General features: G+C 39.8%; 2 protein-coding genes across 11 annotated transcripts in view; one reads left to right on the top strand and one right to left on the bottom strand.

Moving 5' to 3' along the window:
• The window catches only part of LOC148643337 (uncharacterized), a 60,626-nt gene extending 50,139 nt beyond the window's left edge, over nt 1-10,487 (bottom strand). For all 7 annotated transcript variants that reach the window (XR_015929108.1, XM_088616518.1, XM_088616521.1 and 4 more), the window contains exons 1-3: nt 10,160-10,487; nt 2,411-2,446; nt 805-1,077 (exon numbers count right to left, since the gene is read on the bottom strand). Coding sequence is in view for 6 of the 7 variants with exons in the window: in XM_088616518.1 (XP_088472644.1) it covers nt 805-1,077; nt 2,411-2,446; nt 10,160-10,187 (337 nt within the window). In the remaining variant the exon portion in view is untranslated. The remainder of the gene's footprint in view (nt 1-804; nt 1,078-2,410; nt 2,447-10,159) is intronic.
• A 1,563-nt stretch (nt 10,488-12,050) lies between these two features.
• LOC148643336 (uncharacterized) lies at nt 12,051-21,923 on the top strand. 4 transcript variants are annotated; one of them, XM_088615636.1, is made up of 3 exons: nt 12,071-12,123; nt 17,814-17,912; nt 18,340-21,923. In XM_088615636.1, the coding sequence occupies exons 2-3, from the start codon at nt 17,909-17,911 to the stop codon at nt 19,602-19,604; spliced, it is 1,269 nt and encodes a 422-aa protein (XP_088471762.1). In that variant the 5' UTR covers nt 12,071-12,123; nt 17,814-17,908; the 3' UTR covers nt 19,605-21,923. The 4 variants fall into 4 exon arrangements, with proteins under 4 accessions (XP_088471764.1, XP_088471762.1, XP_088471763.1 ...); XM_088615635.1 differs by lacking the exon at nt 12,071-12,123 and adding an exon at nt 13,027-13,138; XM_088615638.1 differs by lacking the exon at nt 17,814-17,912 and having other exon boundaries at nt 12,051-12,123.
• Nucleotides 21,924-23,630: the final 1,707 nt, after the last annotated feature.

The following is a 23,630-nucleotide window of genomic DNA, read 5'->3' as shown; positions in this document are numbered from 1 at the left end:
TGGAATGGGGCACTTGCAGTCTCCCTCCATGCATTGCCATCCTCCTTATCCATCACTCTGATTCCTGCTTCCTTCCTGAGCTTCTCTGCACCCTGGAGTGTGTACAACTTCTACTAGACTAGATTTTAAATTATGAAGAATTACTTTGGCAGCATAATTATTCCCATTAAGCCAAATTAATTAAGCCTAATTAATGGATCACATTAGGAAATCATATTAGACTCTAACATTTGTTTCTTCAAGAACAAATCATATAAGATAAGATCACTTTATTGGCCATATTCAATTTCTTGCATTAGGAAAAAGTCTTTTCACATACCCCAGCTTGCTCTCTATGAGACACACAGACAGGGAGAGAAGCTTGGGGTCAGAGCACAGGGTCAACCATTGTACAGCACCCCTGGAGCAGCTGGGGCTTTCTCAGGGGCCCAACAGAGTAGGATTCCTCTGCCAGCCACAGGACTTGAACCAGTAACCTTTCAGCCATAGGCTCAGAACACTGTCTGTGTGAAGTTTGTATGTCCTCTCTGTGTTCATATGGGTTTCCTTCAGGTGCACCGGTTTCCTCCCACATTCCAAAGACATACTGGTAGCTTTGGCCCTTGTATGAGTGTGTGCATGATTGCGTCTGTGTTTTTCCTGCGATGGACTGGCGTCCTGTCCAGGGTGTATCCTGCCTTGCCTGTTGCTTAGCAAGATAGGCTCTAGTGCAACCCGGTATCATCAATTTCCCTACGGGATTAATAAAGTATTATCTATCTATCTATCAGGTAAAGCAGTTAGAAAATGAATGGATGGACTTACTGTACACAGTAATATTGAGGGTGTTGCTGCACTCTCCTGATTCAGATTCACACCAGTACTTTCCACTGTGGGACACAGAGGGGGATATGAAAGAGCACTTCTGAATATTTTCCAAGCTGTATGCAGTACAAGCCGTTTCTACTTTTCCATCTTTTTTTCGTTTTATTGTCCATTTTGCTGGATCCCTCTGCACGACACATTTCAGGAAAAATGTCTCTTCAGTAAAAAACTGTGTCCAGCCAGTCTCTGTGGTCAGTATAGTCCTCTGAGCATCTGAAAGAGATAACACAAAACTAACACCTGCATCAAGATTCACAGCTTCTTAAAAATCTTAAAGGTGTCATCCTTGCGGCTGCAGGGGTATTGCAGAGTAAGCTAACATTACTATGGCAACATATAGAATCTTTACTCAACTGTCAGTTTGCTGGCTGTCATGATAACACAATCACACAGGAAGTCTGTTCCACCTGTGCTCTGCTGTGTCTACATCTGCACTATTAGGGATCACGCCATTTAAAATCTGTCTTGTCTTTACTCAGGGCTCTGTTATATAGTTTGCTCTGAGCCTTAGTTTAGTTCCCTAGATCTTGTGTTCCTTACTTTTGCTTCACCTTGAATTCTTTATCCTTGCTTTACTCAGACTTTGGTCTCCTGGATTTGCTCCTTTGTGTTGTGGACCATGATCCCTTTGCCAAAGAACTTGGCCATGTTTCTGAAAACTACTCTGGACTGTTTTCCTGCTCATCACCACTCCGCCCATTTCCCCTGCCAACTCTGAAGTTCACCTCACCACCTACGAACTGTTGCTTTACTCTAGTACAAGCAGCAGTATTTAAAACGACACATTGAAATAGAGTAGCCACAGGGCCCCCAAATCCAGTCATTTTCTTTAGTGTTGTTTCTACACTGAAAGTTAATAAAGCAGAAATAAAACACTAATCTTTTCCTAAACTGATATACAATTTTCACTTATTTAACTTATTTAATTGGTTATCATTTGATATTCATCTTTAAAACAAATATATTGTCATAACATAGAGGAACTCTCCCTAATCAAATTGGTAATTCTAATTGGTTTGTCTTACTTTCTGAGTGTGGACTCTACAAAATATATTTATATTAATTAGACAAGAAATTCTTGATGTATAAAAAATAAAATATACACTTCTTATTGCTTAGGGCAGCAGTGTGGTCAGCATTGCTGCCTTGCAGCATTGAGGTACTGTATTAAATTCCTGTGGTGCTATATGTGTACTATGCATTTTATATATATATATCCCCTTAATTGAACAAAACCTTCCTTTTTAAAATGTAATGTGTTCTTAATCTATAGAAAAAATCAATTAACGGTAACTTGTAGACTGACTGGATTAGACCTTTCCAAAATAAAAAGTGCTCTGTTGTATGAGATAACTTGCATATTATGTGGGTTAACCATATACAGTATAATGTATGAAGGGCTCCACTTTTAGATTACAGCCTTTGATGATATCTTTATGAGCAACTCACTTAGTCATGGGTATATATTTATAGTTCAATATTTATGGGATCAAGGAAAATACATCAGACTGTGCTTGTAAGTATGAAATGTCTGCTGCTTCCTTACCTTGAGATAGTCCAGGGAAGAGGGCTGCAGAGAGCACTGAAACACATTGAATAAAACCTCAATTAAAGTTTAAATAATATTAATAACAATATAATATTTTTCAAAAGTGGTTTCTCAGAATTGCTTTATAGAAAAAAATGAAAAAAATGTACAATGAGAGGGGACAGCAGAATTACACAGCTACAATGAGGGTTTGTAATACAGTAGGAAAGCAAAGGGGGACACAGTGTCATGGTCCACGAGAGACTTCCGGCTCCATCTGCCACATGTCAATAAAGTTTACTATAATCCTGGAGGAGGGGCTTGCTCTCAGCGTGCACTCCCAGAGGTTTCCTGACAGTTAAATTAGTTTTTTCCTCCCCCCTGTGCTGTGAGGCTTATTCTACGTGAGGTACTTGCACGGTCGACATTCAGCCCCTAGATGGTGCTCCACTTCTTTCCTATTCCTAGTTCAATGTGATTATTCATGTCCTTCCGGTGTGTCTGGTTTCCGATTCCTATTTAGTGCCTGTGTCTCCAGTGTTCCTTGCTCAGCATTAGCATACGGATGTCACGAGGCCCTTCTAGCACCAGGTTGCCCCACATCCATGTCCTGAGGGCATAGGCCTCATCCCCAACATCGCCTGACCCCCTGAGCCTGGAGCAAACCTCTGTGTTTGTCCCGTTTTTGCAGCTACGCATAGGGTCTCTACTGCTCTTCTGTTCATTCCACGACTGGCCTTTCCAGCATCCGTGACACATAGAACCTGTTAAATATAAAACCTTCTAAGGAAGAAGGTTTTGAGTTTAGATTTGAATGAGCTACAGGGAAGGTGGCTCTATGATATCCTTAGGGATAGAATTCCAGAGCTTTGGGGCTCAGCAGGAGAAGCCCTGTCACCCATAGAGTGTAGATGGACTAGGGGGACAGACAGGAGACCAGAATTATATGAACGAAGGTTGCAAGGTGAGGAATAGTATGACAGTAACTCAGATAGTGCAGAGCCTTATAGTTATAGAAAGGATAATTTAGAACATGTGATCTTAATAGTTGACGGAGTGGGAACATGTAAATACTGAAATGTAGAGGTCCCAGTATCGAGCCCTGAGGAACACCACACTTAGCGAGTCCAATTTCAGAACTGAAACTGCCAAGAGATACAAAGTGACAGTGATCAGTGTGGTAAGACTTAAACCATTTAAGTAAACCTGAAAACACAACCTATACATTTTTTTAATTAAACTGCTGTGAAGGAAGAGAACATCCTTTTTTCATTTTGGCTCCTTCTTTCCAGTAAAACAGGAAACTGCACAAATCTCTTTCACTAGAGATACTGGTGTGGACACAATTGACAATTGAGGAGAACAATTTAAGCCAAACAAGACTGTGACGATGTGTGTACATATTTTCACCAGTAAAAAGTCAACGCCCCGGGTGAGGGGACAGAAGCACTGGTGTGAGGTTAGCAGGGACAAAAACATAAGAGAGTGTACCCCTGTGCCTTGTGACCTCCAGACTGGGCTTACCCTATTTAACGGGGTACAGCCTGGGAAGAAAAGAACTGCCAGCACAGCAGCAACCAGACTGGACTGACCCTATTTGGTGGCGTCCAGTCTGGTAGAGCAGGGCGCGTAAGGCAAAAACAAAACAAAAACTTAGTGCGTGAAAAAAGGTGTGTGTGTGTGCTTGCCACGGTGAAAATACAAGATGGGACAGGCAAAAAGAAAAGAAAAAGACCTGCCATACACAGGTGCAATCCCCTCCGGGACTGTTGGTGTACAACTCCCCCTTCCGAGGGTGTCCCTGCTTGTCCCTTCCGGGGGGCATCTAGGGTGCCTTTATAGGACCCTCACAGCTGTTGCTCATCATCTAAAAGCCGAGACAGCTGTGACTACAAAGGCAAGGCGTTGCCCTTCTAACAGAGCTCTGCCCCCACACTGGGCCCCGTGTAATGCCACACTTGTCAGCACAAGAAATCACTGGACAGTCAATAAAGAATGAACAACAATCTTGTACATGTCTTTCAAAACTCTGAAGACAACGTTTAATAATACTAAGAAGAATTCCTTAGACTTATATAAGTGCTTTTCTGGACACTCCACTCAAAGCGCTTGGAGTGATTGTCTCCAAGGTAATGGGAACTCCCCTTCACCAACAATAATGTGCAATCCCCACTTGGATGATGCAACGGCTGTAAAGCATTTTGAGAGTGTCAAAAAAGAGCTATATAAGTCTAAGGAATTATTATTATCATTATTATTATATTGTCTCCAAGATAGATCAGAACAAGGTTCTCCTACAGTACATGACAAGCTAAATGGAAGAGTATGGATATGGTGTTTGTTTTCTCTGTTACTTTTCCTCTGTCCTTCTTCTCCCTCTTCTCTCATTATTTTTGCTGTATTCTGTTTTATTCTGTTAATTTTTATCTTTTATTATGATTAACCAGAGTAATTCACTAGCTTCTAAGCTCACCGATGGTTACAAACACCTCCAACAAAACCGCACACCTGGTTACATGGATTGCAACGGTACTGTTCTGCAATTAATCTATTCCCACAATGAGTACATTCAAGTGATCCTAATAAAGATGGTTAATGAGAACTACAAGTAGCTCAATGATATGAGTATTGGTAGCATAGAAAGTCATTAGCATCTCATGATCACCGCCTGGAATCAATTTAAAAATCACTCCCAGTCTGCTTCGAGGAACTGTTTGACATTTTCTTTGCTGAAACATCTAAATGTTCCTCTCTTTTTAAAAAGAATTAATTGAAACTTCTCAAGTGTGAGGAACATGTCCTGTGGACCAAAAGGAGAGGAGTGGGGGGAAAACAACTGTTTGCACACCTTCTAAGAAGAAAAATGGCCAATTTGGCCATGGCCAATTATTTCTCAGATATCATGAATTCCAGCAATACCACTTCACCTTCAGATTAATACTCCAAATGTAAACTTTCGTCAACAAGGCAAAGATTTTGTTCTATCCTGATGGAAAAAATATTTCTTCTATGTACCTTGTCGCATTATGCGGGGGCGTGCCCAGTGTGGAGACGGAGCTCTGGTAGAAGGGCAACGCCTCCCCTTTGTAGTCCCAGCTGTCTTTTTTAACTCACCAAATTTTTCTTTTGGCCTTACGTGCCCTGCTCTACCAGACTTGACCCCACTAAACAGGGTAAGTCCAGCCTGGAGGTCACGAGGCACAGCAATACACTTTCTTTTTGCCTTTTGTTAATTTTTTCACCTCTTTTTGTATTATTTTTGGTCCCTGCTAACCTCACACCAGTGCTACCGTACCCTCGGCCGGGGCATTGACTTTTAATGGTGCTCACCATGGCATCTCTCCCATCACACTGTTACACAAGTAATAGTAGAAGTCACTCTGTAGGAGGGGTCTACAACCTATGGCAGACGTTGCCATTACTTGCATGTGCAATAGCTTTCTAAGCCACAAAGCAATCAAGTTAAAAAAACTACAAAAACCATATCAGACTGTTCTATAATTCCCTCCAAAATGCTCTTTGGGGTGGAAAACATGATTCACTTGGTTTATTTATTGCATTCTCTTTTGCAGGGCTAGCTTATTGATTTCATAGGAAAACACGCAATCTGTGCTGCTGATAACATTTGTCACACTTAAGTGTAACGTCAAACATATTGGAAAATATGGTGGTTGCTAAGATGTTTATGTTAAGTTAAATGTTTTCTCATTTCAGTCCTTTTGGAGAGATGAAAACAGATTTGTTGCATAGAGGCAGTTCATTAATGAACCCAGAGTGTCAGCTCTGCCCTCACCCAAGATCTCAAACAAACACTTGCACTTACAGGGTCCTGAGCCCTGGTCCTTAGTCCAGAAGAGGATTTGAGAAGGGAGAATTGAGGGGCAGTTATAGTCATTGTTGTACCACGAGTCCTGTGTAATGGGTAGATTGATATACTGTAATAAATAGCACTGTAAGAAGACGTTATGTGGGAAAACTGCCCTATCTGGCCTGTGGGTGGTGGTCTGGTGCTCCTGGAGATATTGGCATAAGTGTCAGTCAACTACAAAGCTAAAGCAGTTCCTGCATTAAATATCCGTATCAGAAACGGAGCCAAACAGGTGCACTAATGTGAATTAAATTAAATCATGTCAGCTGTCACGAAACAGTTCTTTCCGGCTCTGTGCAGACGACACGATCCGGAATTGTGAAGATACACTGGGTAAAGACATGCAGGAGAGGGTCTGGAGACAGGGGAGCGCGTCCAAGTTGAGCAGGCGTCCTGGGGAAAGTGAATCCAGGACGAACAAACAAATAAAGCCCAAACGGAGTTCAAAACAGAAGAGTAGATTCCAAAGCCAGGAGATCCATCCAGGGAATAAAAGCATGAACCGAGTCGGAACCAGCGGGACGGAGAATCGGGAACAGAAGGTTAAAACCATAACGGAGCCAGACGCCGCAAGGCCCCCCCCCAAGTTCTCACAAAACGAGATTCAATGAACAACCAGGAGTGGCGTCTGCTTTTAAGGGGGAACGGAAATACGGAACAGGTGCAGGTAATGGGAGAAAACAAGGAAGGGCTGGAGCGCCTTTAAGAGGCGGGGTTAGTGATCGTGACATCAGCAGCTCCAGGAAAGGATTAAAAGGGCGTAAATAGCGCAGGAAGAAGTGAGAAGACCAGAATCTCAGGTAATTTGAGAGCAAACAAGCAAACAAGCAAACAAGCAAACAAGCAAACAAGCAAACAAGCAAACAAGCAAACAAGCAAACAAGCCCTCTCTTGTGATTAGTGATTGATAACTTTAAGTAGAAAAATAAATTCCTGTTTGTTCACCATCAGTTTAAGAGAGAGACTTATTCCGGAGTGGGATATTTTTTGGGATAAATCACAATTACTGTAGCTTTTTTTTTCCTCTGGTATTTGGGCCTCTGTTGCAGACAGAGTTCTATGTTCTAGAAGGCAGGTTCCCTGAAACTCACAGGTTTGTAACTATGTGGAGATGGTAATAGTGAATATTTTGTGAATGTATTTGTAACCTACAATGAAAAATATTTGTTGTTTGTCTGCCCATCAGTTATTACTTCATTGCTACACTGTGCCATTGAATTTAAGAAAGCATGTGATGTCACAATTTATTCCATATCCCAATTTATTATGGGAAATGCAGTGTACAATTGTTTTTATGGGAAAACTTAAATAATGATGTATGTTAAGTAGTAGCTTCACATATGTTGCACTCAATCATATCAGCTACTGTATAATCTTGAACCGATTGAATGTACTGCCCAAATCTAAACGGAATACTTCAGTTAATTGGACCACTGTGCTTCACATTATTAATATTACTGTGGTCTTACATTTTATATACTCTATAACCTGTTTATCATTAATTCAATGATTAAGCTGTTTGCAATGGATAGGTTGCAAGGCCATGTGATCTCATGGATTGACATTAACACAGGAAACTGTGTGTGTCTGATATTCATGAAACACTTGAGTAATCACAGCAGACAGTTGTGTGGAAATTAAAAATTGAAACGGCATTTGAAAATGTAACACTGTGGTTAAATGAAGAATGCTTTTCACATTCATGGAATAGTGCTATCTTTGCTGATGCATTTCCTCTGCGGATGGAAAATTTACTGATATCTATAGAACAGGAAGCCCTTGACGGGGGAGGTTGTTACCACATGATTTTAAAAAGCATGTCAAACTTCACAACAGCAAAACTTACTTAACGCTGAGAGCTCAACCTTGAGGTATATTTCAAACAAGATTTAATAAAACTTTTCTTTTTTTTAACTTGAGTAACTGAGCCATTATCTACAGGTTTTGGTCTTAAACAGTATTTTGTTCATTTTGTCAAGTTAATGTGAGGCTTATCATATTGTTTAATATTGGATCTGCCTCAGTAGACTTAGTAGATGAGTGGAGATCTTAAACTCTGATGTGGGGAGGAATGATTAGGGATCTATACCCTCAGTCTGTTAGGGGTTCATGTGTGCAATGTGTATCCTTCTCTGGTATCCTTTAGCTAGCTAGATATTATGCTTTACCCTAATTGCTCCAGTCAGCCCAGCTGGGTAACATGATTGTTTGAAGTTAACCAAAAGGGAATGAAACCAGCACATTCAAAAGTCCTATAATACCATTTCACCTTATGCTGCAATAAAAGAGGCAAACTGTCAGTTACTGTGAGTAAAAGGTTTTCTCACCTTTTTTATCGCATAATTTTTTCCTAGGTTCAGAGAGACTATTTTTTTCATAGCTCTTTGCCCTTTTAGCAGAAACTGCTATGAAATAACAAATGTTTACTGATGTAAAAGCAAATTCAAACAGTGCTTTAAAAATTCATGTAGGGTAGTTTAATACCATAGAAAAAACAGAATTCCAAATCCCAGGAAACGCACAAACTCCTTTTAGGATAGGTAAATAGGTAATTTCCTAATTACCTTACATAGATATACACATGACCCTGTTTGCTATGGAATGGATCATTGAACTAAAGATCACATAACATACGTTATGCACACAATGACAAGTAAGAGGAAATTAAAACTTAATATCGGTAAATTATACAAATGCTCATGGACTATAATCTGCACATGGTTATGATTCTTATTGAATCAAAACGTATACAAATAAGCTAAGTAACAAAAATGATAGTAAATGCATGTACATGAAATATGAACAAGTTCTTCAGACCTGTTTAAAGTTAAAAGATTAAAAAGTGAATATTATTTTGGGTGGATTTATCCCTGGTTATGCTCCTTTCCCATAGAAATTAATCTGATTTCAGCAGTGTTCAAAACACTAGTTGTTTGGTTCTTACCTGCAAGTCGGAGATCACAAAGCATCCTGACAACTGTTTGAGTTGCCTCATTCAGTTTTACATTCAGTTTTCTAAACTACAGATCGATTCAATTAAACATTTCTGTACAAGTTATTTCGTGATGTTAGTTATTTGTTTTTAAGTCTGTAAGAAAGATCACACAGCTGGCATTTCAGCATTTCTAATCGGGAACCAGATTTTTTTTAAAAGATGAAAATGCTATGAGAACTTTAAACTTGCAGTTTGTTGCTGTGCAACAAAATTGATTTAAAAGTCATCAACCCCTTATTATCTATCACAGGGAATGTGGAGAAAATGCAAGTATCTAGGACAAAAAAATAATAAAGATATCATCTTGAGAAAGACTATTAATAAAATCACGTTTAGTGCACATTACTATGATTAATATACGTAACAGTGTTAGTGATAAGGATGACCAAAATGCTCTGTTTGCATAGATTTTTCTAGAATTATAGTACTAGTAAATGGATTTAGCTCATTGTTTCAGAGATTTGGTTGGTAAACTATTCTAATAAAATTTACTCTAATGAGCCTTCTGTTTAAAAAAACACCTAAAAATGATAACATGTTGCAGGGAAAACCATAAAGACCACAAGGCTGAGGCATGTTCCTCGGTGAGTGACTTGACTAGCATAAAACACTTAGCACCCTTTAATTCACACAGATTTAGAACATTTTTCAGATTATTCAAACTTTTAAAATTGTTTGTATACCAAAAAGATCAAATCACAGCTTGTTAAAGATACTAACGTTATCCAAACCAACTTGTATTCGAAACAATTCAAATAACAATTCAAATAATATTACAGTTACGTACTGAAGGGTGATAGAACCAAAAGCTTAAAATATCTAGTTTCTGGTTTTATTTAATTAATACTAATATTCATATTTTGCAGCAACATAAAACAGGGACTAGCATACGCCAAATACTTACACATCAAAAGCATAGCTTGCACCTCCATGTTCCTGGTTTACGAGGGTACAAAGTGCTTTAAAAAAAGACTACGCCCTTAATAAGATGAGTAGTAAGAAAATAAAGATATCAATCTGTTTCTGAGTGTTTTGAACTTTTTTTTTCATTCGCTTTGACCCTCAGACGAGGGCATAATTTTTATTTTCGCGAGGAACGTGACTTTTTATTCTCGTCCTTTAAGCCTCGATACAATTAAAGAACAGATCTCTAAACTGGGGTATTGATCTGAGGCCGCCGCAATGCCGGACCAGAGTCATTCCTGTCGTTGAACCCTGTTAGAAGAGTGCATGGAGTTTTCTGCATTTGGGGTTGTCTGTTTGATCATGTTCGAGAGGCACATTTTGGCCATCAGAACAAGATGGCAAAGGCTTGAGCTCCGCACCAGCTTTCCCTTGCATGTCAGTGACCCTCTGGTTAGACAAAGAAAATAATCAGCAGGGGACAAAGTCAGTTTAAAACTGGCAAAGCAGGTTTATAAAGATACATGTTTTGCTCCGGTATGTTGTTTGATGCATAAAATAAAAATGTTAAAAACAGAATTAGAACATATGAATGATTAAAAGTAAGTAGACGTTTTACAGGGAGACACTTGGGGTTAGGACTGCATATCTCCAGGAGGGGTGGGGGAAACCACGCAGTTGCCAAGGTAACGAAGAAATGTAAAGTAACAGGAACTGTGTTACAACTAGGTTTTCCCTAAAAAGGTTTTCCCTTTTATTTTAGAGTTACTAGTTTGGGAATTGCTCTTTCTGTACATTAAAGTTTTTTAGTTGTATATCACGGTGTTGACCCCAGTCACTCACATTACAATATACTGTACTTAAATCGGATCTCCTTGTAATCTCAGTTCAAGACACAAATTACATGTTTTTCAGCATGATCCTTTCATTCTTTTCAGAGAACTTCATCTAATTCTAATCTAATTGTGGTAATGAAACTAGAGATTAACTTACTTATTTACATGTACTATACCTTAAAGGCTCATATTTTGTTTTAGTCATACATCTTTTTGTTTGCATTGGTTACTATAGGAATCAAGTACAGTATTGTGTACTTTTCTGCTGAACCAGAGGAGGGTTGATCAGACAGCTGAGTTCCACTGCTAAACTCCATCTAAGGGTAATCCGTATAGACCCGGCCTATCTGTCCACACCTCCAACATGTCCCCCCTCCCACAGAAATCTCTTTCAATTCCCTTCTTCATTTAGATGAAGTTTCTCCTTCGTGTTCAATTGAGCATCTCACAATTTCTCATTTGACAGGCTGGTACATTATGGACAGCCTTCTGTAGTTCACCCGTTAGGAAATGTGCCAACTGCAAATCCATTCTTTACTTGACCACACAACGCCCTGGCAGTTTTTACAGATACCTCAAGAAAGACCTCTAGGTCATCATCTAGACTCATCTTGTGCTTTCAGAGTGCGGATCTGACATGACCGCTTGATAGTAGGAACTCTGTAAGATTGACCCTGTCAGCAGCTTGATTGACTGCAAGAGTATCTGTGTATTCTTGGTGTTGGGCTTGGAGCTGTTGATGGGTACGTAGCTCTCCATCTTGCATTCAAGATAATCGCTGCACAAATGGGTCTACAGGTCTGTCAAGACGTTTCTAGATTTCAGCACTACTGTGATCACCCTGGTTCAGAAATCCTACCATCACATCAAGAAACATAGCACTAATGTGCCGTTTATTGAAGGAGAGACAGCAGCTATTCATCATACTAAAGAAAAAGTAATACACTTTGTATTGGATGCTTACCAATCACAGGTTAAGATAAACTAGATAAATAAAGTACTATGATGGACTGGCGCCTGTCCAGGGTGTACTTTGCCTTGTGCCCATTGCTTGCTGGGATAGGCTCTGATTCCCCTGCGAGCCTGAATTGGAAGAAGCAGCTAGAAAATGAATGGATGGATGACTAAGGTACTGTACAAAATAACCCTCCTGCAGGTCTCACCAGTCTTTTCTTTAGTAGGATTGCACCTGGTCGGAGTGTCTTTCCCTGTTTTGCTTCAGCAGCTGTTTTCACCACCTCCCTCTCCTAGAACAGCAAAAAAACCTTTCAAATCAATTTCTCTCATTATTTTTAACTGTCATTTTTTTCTCCCTAATGAGCCAATTCTTGTCATCTGCATCTCCTTGTTTCTACTTTCTGACTCCTTCCTTATATTACATTGTAAACACATCATTACATTATGTGTACTGTAGGTACTGCAATAAAACACAAGTCCACGTGTTTGACACACATATCATTACATGCTTTTGAAATGGTTGATTTAATGTTACACAGCATATGTATTGATCATGGTACAGGATCGGTACATTTTATTTCTGCATTTCCCTTTACACATTCCATTCTTAATAACCTAATTTGTATTTTAAACTAGCATTTCCTAGTCCAAGAGAAAAAAAAACATTTAATTTCTACCTGCTGAAAGGAGTAATGGCTATAGTGACAAAAAAACACCAAAAATGTATTTTGATTTGCATGGATGTAGACTTACTGTGGAAGATATTGCTGAATTTTCACTGTTATGACAATTGTCCAAAATACAATGAAAAATGAGCATCTAATCATTTTAATACTAGTACAGAAAATTCCACATTAAGTGCTTGTGCACATTTAGTTTACTGTATATGTGTATTAAGTAGGTTTGTGAACAGAGAGGCAATTTTAAATTATTTATTGAAATAAATGAAATACCTATATGATTATAGTTTAAAATGATAGAAAAAGATCATTTCTCTAATTGGGATTTTAAATGTTAAAAGTTAAGCAATATTTACATTACAAAATGCAATGGTCAAAGAACAGAGTCACATGTGACCTCTCCTTTGAGTGGCTGGACTGTGGCCTAAACTGCAGTGCACTGGACTGACTCCTGTATTTGGAAATGCAGGATCACTACAGACGGATTAGCTTGCACTGAACAGACTGGTAAATATTACGGTTTGGTTGTGGTCGTCTTCAATAATGAGCTGCTGTTTGCTAACAATGTTAATGACAACGGATGTTGTATTCTAGCATAGAACATTGTTATTTGTGTTTATTTTAATCCAGAATCAAAGGGTTTTGTTTGATTAAGACAGAAGTAAAAAATAGACAAGATTTCCAAGGTGAGCAGAAGTGCTAGGAGTTTTTCTTTTAACGATTTACTGTCACTTAGAAAGTAATTATTTAGTTTGCTTTATGGTACAGGAGGTCAGCAGGGGGGCATGGTGTTCAGCATTTCTGCTTCCCAGCCCTGGGGCTCTGGGTTCAGTTCTGGACCTGGGGTACAATCTGTGTGGAGTTTGTGCTGTATGTTCTCACTGTGTTTGTGTGGGTTTCCTCTGGGTTCTCTGGTTTTCTACAACAGTTCAAAGACACACAGGTTATTGACTTCTTTACATTTGTCCCTGGCTTGTGTGTCTATGTGTATCCTGTAATGGACTGGAGTCCCATCCAGGTTGTAACATGCTTTCCACCCGTTACTTGCTGGGTTAGGATGTAGCTCAGGATGTTTCATTTTTTATGAAATTAAATATGTGAAATAAGATACAGAGATGAATGGATAAGATAACAAAAAGTAGAAATTCACAATTATACAGAGATTAATTGATCAGATGACAAGAAATAGAATTCACAATTAGAAAGGCAATATATACACAAAGTGAAACACACTATGCAGACAAAGCCATTTCATAATTTGTACCAAACAGTTTCTTTCTTAGCTGTGTTCTCTGCAATGAATTCTTGATCAGACTCTCCTTCCCTCTGCAAATACAAGAAGCATGAGTTGCCCAACCAAGCTAGAGTTGCTTTGCTTGATCCCTAGCACCAATCCGGGTGTCACGGATGTCGGAAAGGGCAAGCCATGAAATGATCAGGAGAGCTGTAGAGACCCTATGCGTAGCGGCAAGAAGGGGCATAGCCCAAGCTCAGGAGGTCAGACGATGGCGGGTAGAAACCAATGCCCGCAGGCCACGGAAGAGACGACCTGGTGCTGGACGGGTCTCAAGACATCCAAAACCTCAATGCTGAGTGAGGAGGAAAAGGTGACCTGGAAATATATGGCCCCACACAAAGAAACACCAGAAGGACAAGAAAAGCACAGGGAAACTAGGAACAGGACAGAGAAGGAGCGCCCTCTAGCTGTAGAGAGCGTGATAGCAGGTGTTTATTCTGTGGTAGACTGGAACAGACCTGCTGGCTTCAAATTGGTGATGCGGGCAGGTCTAACATTCATAATATTTCTCAACATGACCCTGCACATAGATGGCCAGCACATCACTTCTAAGATGCAAATAAGGGTCCCCAGATTAATTTTCTTCTATTGACTAAAAATATTCTTTTTATTTCCAGTTTTTCAAAGTCTCAGAACTCTTTCGCCTTTTCTGTTAAGGGGCACTTTTCTGTTGACCAAATCCTGTTCTATGACACAAGTGCCAGATGGGCTGAATGGCTTCCCTTTGTCTGTAAACATGTTTATTGTACAGAGAATACACAATTAAGAAAGATCATTTACAATTTAGAGAAATTGGAAGAAAAAGATTAAGAATTAAAGGCCATGTACATGTTTCCAGGCAAGATTTAATACCAACAGAAATTTCTCACATTTCTAAGACGGTCAGAAAGAATATTACAAAATGAGAAGCTAACACTGAAAAAGCATGATCTCCTAATGTACAATCTAATGGAGCCAATTTAATGGAGTGAGTCAACTCTAAATGAATGAAGTGAGTGGACAAATGCTGACCAGATATTAGGAACTTGATATAGAGTGAAGAAGAGAGAGCAGTTGTTTTCTAAATGTCTGGGTCACTCTGAGCTGCAGCTAATTGTACTTCAATACTTTTTTTGACTTGTAGAATGAATCATACCCCTATTTCGAATAAGTACAGAACCACAAATATTGACAGACTGCATAAAACCTTCTCAACAAACTCAGGGAATTTGCCCCTTGATCCACAAACCTTTGTTTACACAGTTAACATGGAATTCTTTCTTTTTGTATGTGTGTGCCGACTGTTGATCAGCAGTTTCCAAAATGCCAGATTGAACACCACAAACATAAAGATACTTTTGTTTAAGTACAAGTGTTTTCAATCTGTGCTGCCTTAATGACAGTTGTACTTCAACAAAAGTAGTTTGATGGCTGTGGTGTTCAGTCTGGCATTTTGGAAACTGCTGATCTACTTTATAACTCTTCAATAATAAATATATTGAAACATCTGTTTTATTGATCATTGGAATTTTTATGTTTGACTTTTTAACAATATGTGCTAGCTTTGGATATACAGGAGAGAAAACAAACATGAAATGAGAGACCATGCTTTTACAAAGCTGACCTTGCTGAACTGCCTAATGTAAAACAACTTTGAGGTCAGCAATTATTATTTTATTTTTGGCTGTGGTACATACTGTTTATACACTGCTGTGTGAACGGGGCCTCCAAAATGACTTTATTTTACGTTTGTAACAACACCTCCAGATTCAGTTGTCAAAGCTGGTACCCTGTCTGTGTTCAAACCAATGTCTAATGTTTCTTCAGCTGTGGTGTGAGGTTTATAAAGCTTCATAAAACAAAATAATCTCTCTCTTATCTTAAAATAACTTTCCTATTTTTTTTAAGTTTGTCTTCAAATCAAAAATATGTGTAGCTTGAAGCTCCATTTCAATTTACAGTATTTTAATCAATCCTTCAAAGTGGTGCAAATGAACAAAAGTAGTAATCTCTTGTCAAATTGCAAAGAATAGTATAATGCTTTTTAAAGGTTTATGATTTGAGAAATGCCTCCTAAATAGAAAAAAAAATATGGTTATTGCTGATACTAAAAAAGAAAAACAAAAGGATTAGTTCATTATGCTTTATGGTAGTTTGGTGACTCAGGTGCATACAGTAGTTGCTGTTTCTTGTTAATCAGCATGTAAAAAGTCACTTATTTTCACCAAGAGGTAATTACTGCATTTAAGGAAAATCCAGTACTTACTTCTTGGGAGTCTGCCTTGACAACAGTACCAATGGTCAGTATGAGGTAAGTGCCACAGCTATCCAATAAGACCCTAGCTCCTTGTCACCATGCATTTCTAGTTGTTCTACAAGGAAGCACTGATGGAGTAAAAAGTTGTGTTTTATTGCATTTTATTTTTGTTGGATACTGTGAGAGCACCACCTCATAAGGACCACATTCCCCAGATTCCTCTGGGGGAATGGGCTGCTGTTCTGTCACCTGACACGTTGCAGGAAGCCAATTGGTCAGATTAACTTAAAAAAAACAGTCAAGTCACGTTTTCAGCATCAGTTGTCAATTTTCTGTATTTTAGTTCTCTAAATCACATTACCAAGAGTTCAGTAGCAAGAAGGTAAAACAGTAAGTTCAAGTTCATGTTTATTTGTCATTCCAGCCATATACAAGTATACAGTGTAACGAAATATTGTTCCTCCTTGTCCACGGTGCAAATACAGATGGGACAGACAGGACACTGACATAGACATTGTAGACAGGATACGCATTGTGCAAAGTGCAGATGTGCAAATTACAAGGTAAATACATAATACAATGTACACAACACACTGTGGGGATTTAAACCCTGTTTCTGGAATTGGAGTGATTCCAGAGTGTTGAGGAGCCGGACAGCCTGCGGAAAGAAGCTGTTACCGAGTCTGGTTGAGCTAGCGCGTACACTGCGATATCTTTTCCCAGGTGGTAGGAGGGCAAAGAGTTTATACAGTAGGAGGAGGAGGGGTCATCTACTATACTAAGATGCTAGTTTGTCTCATTGTCTAATTTTCTAGTTCCCTGGGAGTTCGATGCTTTCTGTCTCAGTTTGTTTATTATGAGATAAATCAGCTCACTTCATTAACCCCTGATTTCTCTATTAGGTGCAAAATGTGCACTGATGTACGCTTTGTATCTGACACCGGTCTAAGCTGATTTTGTCTTTAGACAAACAGTGTGTCAAGTGTGACTTCTATTGAAAGCTACAGCCTGACCCAGTTAACAGGTGGTGAATTATTTTAATTTAGTCTGAAGGTGGTTAAAATTGCAGTTCCATAAGGTGCATCTGGGCTAGTCAGGTGGTCAAGATGATGCAAGTTGTAGGGATATTTTTCCTTAATGCATAGTTTCTTAAGGAATAAAAGGAAAACATTCTGGGAAGGAGCACCAACGTTGTGGTTTGCGATTATGGTTGTGTCAGTGTACCTCACCTCTGTGATTCTGTCTCTATACTTTTTGCTTTCTGTTTGTTTTTGATATGTATGACTAATGTTTCGACAATGTCCTCGAATAATAATTTGGGCTAAACTCTCCTAATATGTTTACTGTCTACAGTACATCATCTTGGGAAGGAGAACTAGGTACATGTGACATTGCATTTCATTAGAGAATATGTTAGTCAATAATATTAATAACATACTGTACTTGACAGCCACCTATTCTGAAATAAATAAATTAAAAGACATTTTAGTTTAGGATTTAGTGGGATTTTTCCATTTTTCTATTGGGATAAAAAAATAGTAAAATGGGGGATGTGTACATATTTGAAAATGTCTTGGAAAAATGCCTTTGCTTCTGTAACGAACAGACATACCCGCCTTGAGTCAATTGTTTTTTTATATCCTGTCAAGGAAACTCAGTTCCATATACCAGAGGATCAGTACAGATTGGACCATTTCCTACAAGCCAAGGAGTGGAAAAATCACAACTGGTCATCACAGATCAAATGGGTATACTGTAGCAAAATGATACATACCTCTAAATGTATAGATAAAAACTTCAGCTGCAAGGAAATCTGCAGGATCTTCTACCAGATACACAACACACTTTCTTGATTAACATTATTAAAACCATAATATGCAAACTGATTTATACTGAATAATAACAGTATATATATATACACTGTACGTATTTATTTATGACTGAATAATAGACTGATTTCAGGGTATTAATTCTGAAGGACGTTATATCCTAATTGTGGGAAATAAAATAAGAAATTAATAAAACAATATCCATTTTACCTAGTTACGTATTTTGCTCACTCAACATATACAGTATTAGCAGCTAATATTTGCTGTTCTGACAACATTTTATTGACCATACAAAATAGGTTCATTGTGAGCCTTGAATATGATTGTATTTTATTCCTTTTCTCAGATTCCCACAGAATGGTGCAGCACTATGTTTTCCTTGTTTTAGTTTTTTTGCTGTCCCTCGCCTGGTTTTCAACTGCTCATGAGATCCCAACTCTCACCACTTTGGAAGAGTTAAACCAGACGGAGTTTGGACACCATTTTCCTCGCCATGGCTTGAAGCTCCTGCACTGGTTTGTACAGAGTGCAATAAAGACAGACAATGAAAATGTGGACATGGTTTTTGATCCTCGAATGAGGCTTTTTGGTTTCCATGAGTACCATAATCACCAGCTCCGACTACCACTCCTGAACAACAGCCTTTCTTATCAAGTTGTGGGAGACCTGGACACCCAGAATCACCCAGGGGCCCGGGCCTTACCTTGGTACATCAAACAGGATTATCTCTATGTCAGGAGTCAGTACTTCTCAGTGTCGGAGCTTCAGAAGGCAAACTGTGAGCGTTTGATAATCTCCTTTGATTCTACTGACTGGGGAGTAAAGGCAGTCTATCTTATCGACATATCTTCCCCAGCTGCCATTCAACAGCTCAGCAATGCTCTCCTTGCTGAAATACAGTCCCACACCTTGGAAAGTTTTTTGAACTTTTTCAGTTTTGATCTCCGTTACTGTGCCACGGGGAAAGACTCTGAAAGTGAAACATGTTCGGAATTGTTCTCTAAGGGCACAAGGCTGGAAGTCAAGACAAACAGCAATGGGCACGCACAAATGACTTGGAGCCACCTGCCCTGGGCCGAGAATGACCAGTGGGTGGGCCTGTACGCAGACGACAGCAAAAGCAATGGCGATCGCCTGGCGTGGCACAATGTAAGCACACAAAGAGGTGTCTTCCAAACTGCAGTGGACATGAATCCTGGTCTGCAAATACGTCTGCTCAAAGACAAGACACATTCACTGTTCAATGGGGAGGAGCTGGATGAGGCTTGTAGGGAAACCCCAAAACAAATCCCAGGTTTCAAGGCTTATCTACAACTCTACACCGAGAATGGCTATGCTTGTGCTAGGCTCTACATCGACAAGTCCTTTAGAAATTGGAGGGAGCGGCTCCATAATGCCTGGATCGGGTTCTATTCTTCAAAGTTTGATCACTCGAAGAAATACAGGAATTTTCAGTGGGTGTCAAAATTTTGGGAAGACAAAGATCTTCATCCTTATGTGGTCCTAAGAGAAAATTGCTGGGGAGGGCGGTTGTCCTGGGGGGTCCAAGCACGTTTCTTCCCGAATAAATCATACGATGACGTGGTGCGTACGCCACATTGGAAGTGCTAAGCAGAAAAACACAACTGAACCAGATGTTTTCGTCCTTTTTTAATTTCTAGATACGTGTTACAAACTAAAAAAAAATATTTTATATGAGGGTTCCTTTCACAATCTGAAGCTCCCTTTTGGCTGATTTAAAGAACACAGCACTTCAAATTTCCACCGAACTCCAGAAAAGGATATTCAAGATATTCAAGATGGCAAACCTCCCATTCCTTAGTTACCTAGTTACTGTAGGTGTTTTGTAGGTGAAGTACACCAAGTACTATACTAATTATAAAAATCAGTGTCATTATATGTATCAGCAAATGATTCTGCAACCAAATGGAGAGGAATAATTAAAGACCCCCTAAACCCTCATTCCTCAGTCATTTTCACTTGCATACATTTTTAAATTATTATTATATTAACATCATATTACAGGCTTAGGAATGTGAAATCATACATGTTTATGGAGGGTTTTTAAAATAAATCCTTGACATGACTGCTTATACAAATTAAATCAAATTAAATTTAGCATCAGAATGCAAGTATATACAGTAACTCTGATCAATCTGATTACAAGACAAGCACAAATCATCCAAAACCCTACAAGTTAACTGGGCAATTAGTAAGGACTTTGTATTGGAATCACTTTTAATACTTTACATAAACAAGACAGTCATCCTACACACAATAAAGCTTTATTCCATGCTGAAAAGAGAGGAAAAGAAACACAACATTTCAGCCTCAGGTGTGACACACCCGATGAAGCTCCACACCCGAAATGGAATGGCATGGAATAAACCTTTAATTAAAATCCAGTCTCTGTGGGAGCAGTCCAGTATCTCCTATCTCTAAAACCAGCTTCAATAAGAGACATGGTGTGCTTCCATCTATCACAGTGAATAAACTTTGTTCTTCTGTGCTCTGATATCCTCTTCGGTTCCAGCCATCCTGAACTATAAGGTCCGTCATGTCCCCCCTCCACCCTGTTTGCCTCTGGGCCCAGTTTTGAGTAAGGGGAGGAAGACAATGCTAAGGCCTTCCTCTGCTAATCTAGAGTCTCTTGTTTTCTGAGTTCTAATGTATGTCTAAGGCAGAAATCTGTGTCCCCTTAAATTCTTCCCTCTCCAATGATCTGAGTCCTCCTGACTGGGTGAATCCCCCCTAGCAAGGATCAGGACTTTTTCTCTGAGCTAGCTGCCTGGGGCTCATTGATGGACTGGCTGCGTATATGATGATGCACTGTCTGTTCCTATTCTGGAGCGCAGCCTTCTCGGTCTGGAGCTCGGCTAGGTGTCTACCAAAGGACACATCAAACATTATGGAGACGCTGATCATTCGGTGCAGAATTAAAGTCAATATAGTCCATGACACTTGTAGTCCCCACACTCATTTTTGTTCAGTCTGTGATAGTTAAAATATTGTGCTTCAAAATGGAAAGTTCAGAAGCAGGCTTGGTGATGGAGAATGTTGAGATGTGCCTAAATTTATTTTGGCCTACCCAAATTAATTCTGTCACGGATGTGGGAAGGGACGAACCGTGGAATGGCAGGAGAGTGTAAAAGACCCGATGCGTAGCGGCGAGACGGGGGTTAGCCCGGGCTGAGCTGTTCAGGAAATGCTCTCAGGTAGCAGAATTTGGGTGACCTGGTGCTAGGCGGGTCTCAGGACTTCCGAACGTCAATGCTGAGCGAAGGCAAATGAAAGCCCCGAAATATATACCCCCAGAGAGAGAGAAACACCGGAAGGACAGCAAAGCACCGGAAACAAGAGACAGGGCAGAGTAGGAGTGCCCTATGGCTGCAGAGGGTGTGACAAAGTAAAAACATATTTTCTGCTTTAGTCACAATTGAATTAATACACTGTTGTGCTTTTATTTTTTTCTGATTGACCTGTCACATTGAAATGACAATTAACATCTACAGTACCTGGACATGTTTTCTGAAATTTACACGTATTCATTTGTCCTAATTTAATAGATTAGCAGAAGAATTTTACTAGTTTGCAGAAAGTTGGCAGTAGGGGAAAAGGTCAGTGTAAAGATAAAAAAATATAAAAGTATAAAATATTTCACTTAGCATTAAAACCAAATGATGTTTTTGGGTAATCTTAAATTTGTATTTTTTTCAGGTTTAAATGTAATTTAAAAAATCTAAACATAAATATATTAAAATGAATCAAATTATTTTTGCATTTGTATTTTTGTTCTCGATGAAAACTAAAACTAATCTTATTTTCTACCACTTCAGTGGTATACTGTATATTGTTTTGTTCCTGCATTATATGCAATACATGTATCTGCTTTTGGCCTAATAAAAAGCAAATTTTTCAAATCAAATCAAAGTTTATTTATCAAATGCACAACAATACAGCGTACAGCAGTAGTTGCTTGCAATGAAATGTCTTTTTCTGCGAGCTCACAAAAATTACAAGAATCACAAAAATCACAAAATTGAGGTTACAGTTTTGAAATTGAATAAAACTCAATGTGAGTAGAGCTGTTATGTGTCCATGGTGTATGCAATATATACATGTAGTGCAGTGTCCATGTAGCCATTACAGGTGATTTGCTTAGGAGCTACAGGTTGGCTATTTAGCAGTCTTATTGCCTGGAAGTAGAAGCTGTTCCGTAGTCTGTTGGACTTGGACCGAATGCTTTGGTACCGTTTACCAGACGGTAGGAGGGAAAACAGTTTGTGACTGGGATGTCCTTGAGAATGGACCTGGCCTTCTTCAGACATCTAGCTGAGTAGATCTCCTTGATGCTTGGTAGCTTACAGCTGGTGATAAGCTGCGCTGACTTCACCACCCTCTGCAATACAGTACGTGCGGAGCAGCTCCCATTCCAGGCAGTAATGCAACCAGTCAGGATGCTCTCAATAGTGCACCTGTAGAAGTTGGCCTGAATATGTGATGGCATGCTGAACTTCTTTAGCCTGCGGAGAAAGAACAGGTGCTGCCGTGCTGTCTTGACCACGGTGTTGGTGTGGTGGGTCCAGGTTAAATCCTCTGAGATGTTAACTCCCAGGAACTTAAAGCTGCTCACCCTCTCCACTGCAGTCCCATTGATGTGAATAGGTGTGTGGTCTCCACCCTGATGTTTCCTATAGTCCACAATCATCTCTTTAGTCTTACTGATGTTCAGAGAGAGGTTGTTCTCCTGGCACCATACTGCCAGGGTTTCAAACTCCTCCCTGTATGCAAACTCCTCACCATCTGTGATCAGGCCAATGACTGTTGTATCGTCTACAAACTTGATCATGGAGTTTGAGTTATGCCTGGTGACACAGTCATGGGTAAATAAGGTGTAGAGGACAGGACTAAGCATGCAGCCTTGGGGGGCTCCAGTGTTTAGAGTCAGGGTAGAGGATATGTTGGTGCCCACCTTCACCACCTGCGGACGTTCAGTCAAGAAGTCCAGGATCCAATTACAGAGGGAGGTGTTCAGTCCCAGGTCCTGGAGCTTGATGACGAGCTTTGAGGGCACTTTGGTATTGAATGCTGAGCTGTAATCAACAAACAGCATTCTCACATATGTTCCTTTCTTTGCCAGGTGTGAGAGGGCAGTATGGAGGGCAGTGGCAATAGCATCTTCTGTTGACCTGTTCTGGCGGTATGCAAATTGCAGTGAGTCTAGGGTGTCAGGCAGTGAGGAGGTGATGCATGCTTTGACCAACCACTTGAAGCACTTCATGATAACTGATGTGAGTGCAACAGGGCGGTAGTAAAACACACAAGCAAAAAGTGATTAACTGTTCTTGGACTTGTTTTTAATAGTCCAAGAGCTGCGTGATCCATCCATGACAGACATGACAAAAGTTAAAAGCCGATGTGGGATCCGGTGAAGGGTCAGGGAAATAAAAAGGGGTAATGGGGCCAGGCGCTCCCAGCCCTGGACTCAGATGGTCAGGATGCTGTTGCGAAGCCTATGCCACCGAGGCACTCCTGGACTCGCTGGTAGGCGGGCCTCCGGGCGTCCATCTTCCAAAGCTGAGCCCAGAATGGTAGGAGTGTCTGGTTTTTATAGGGAGGGGCTGGATAGGAGTCAGG

This window comes from Lepisosteus platostomus, chromosome 22, assembly GCF_059453375.1.
Source record: "Lepisosteus platostomus isolate fLepPlt1 chromosome 22, fLepPlt1.hap1, whole genome shotgun sequence".
NCBI lineage: Eukaryota > Metazoa > Chordata > Actinopteri > Semionotiformes > Lepisosteidae > Lepisosteus > Lepisosteus platostomus.
The sequence above is the reverse complement of the archived record's forward strand: the minus strand, read 5'-3'. Positions and strand labels throughout refer to the sequence as shown.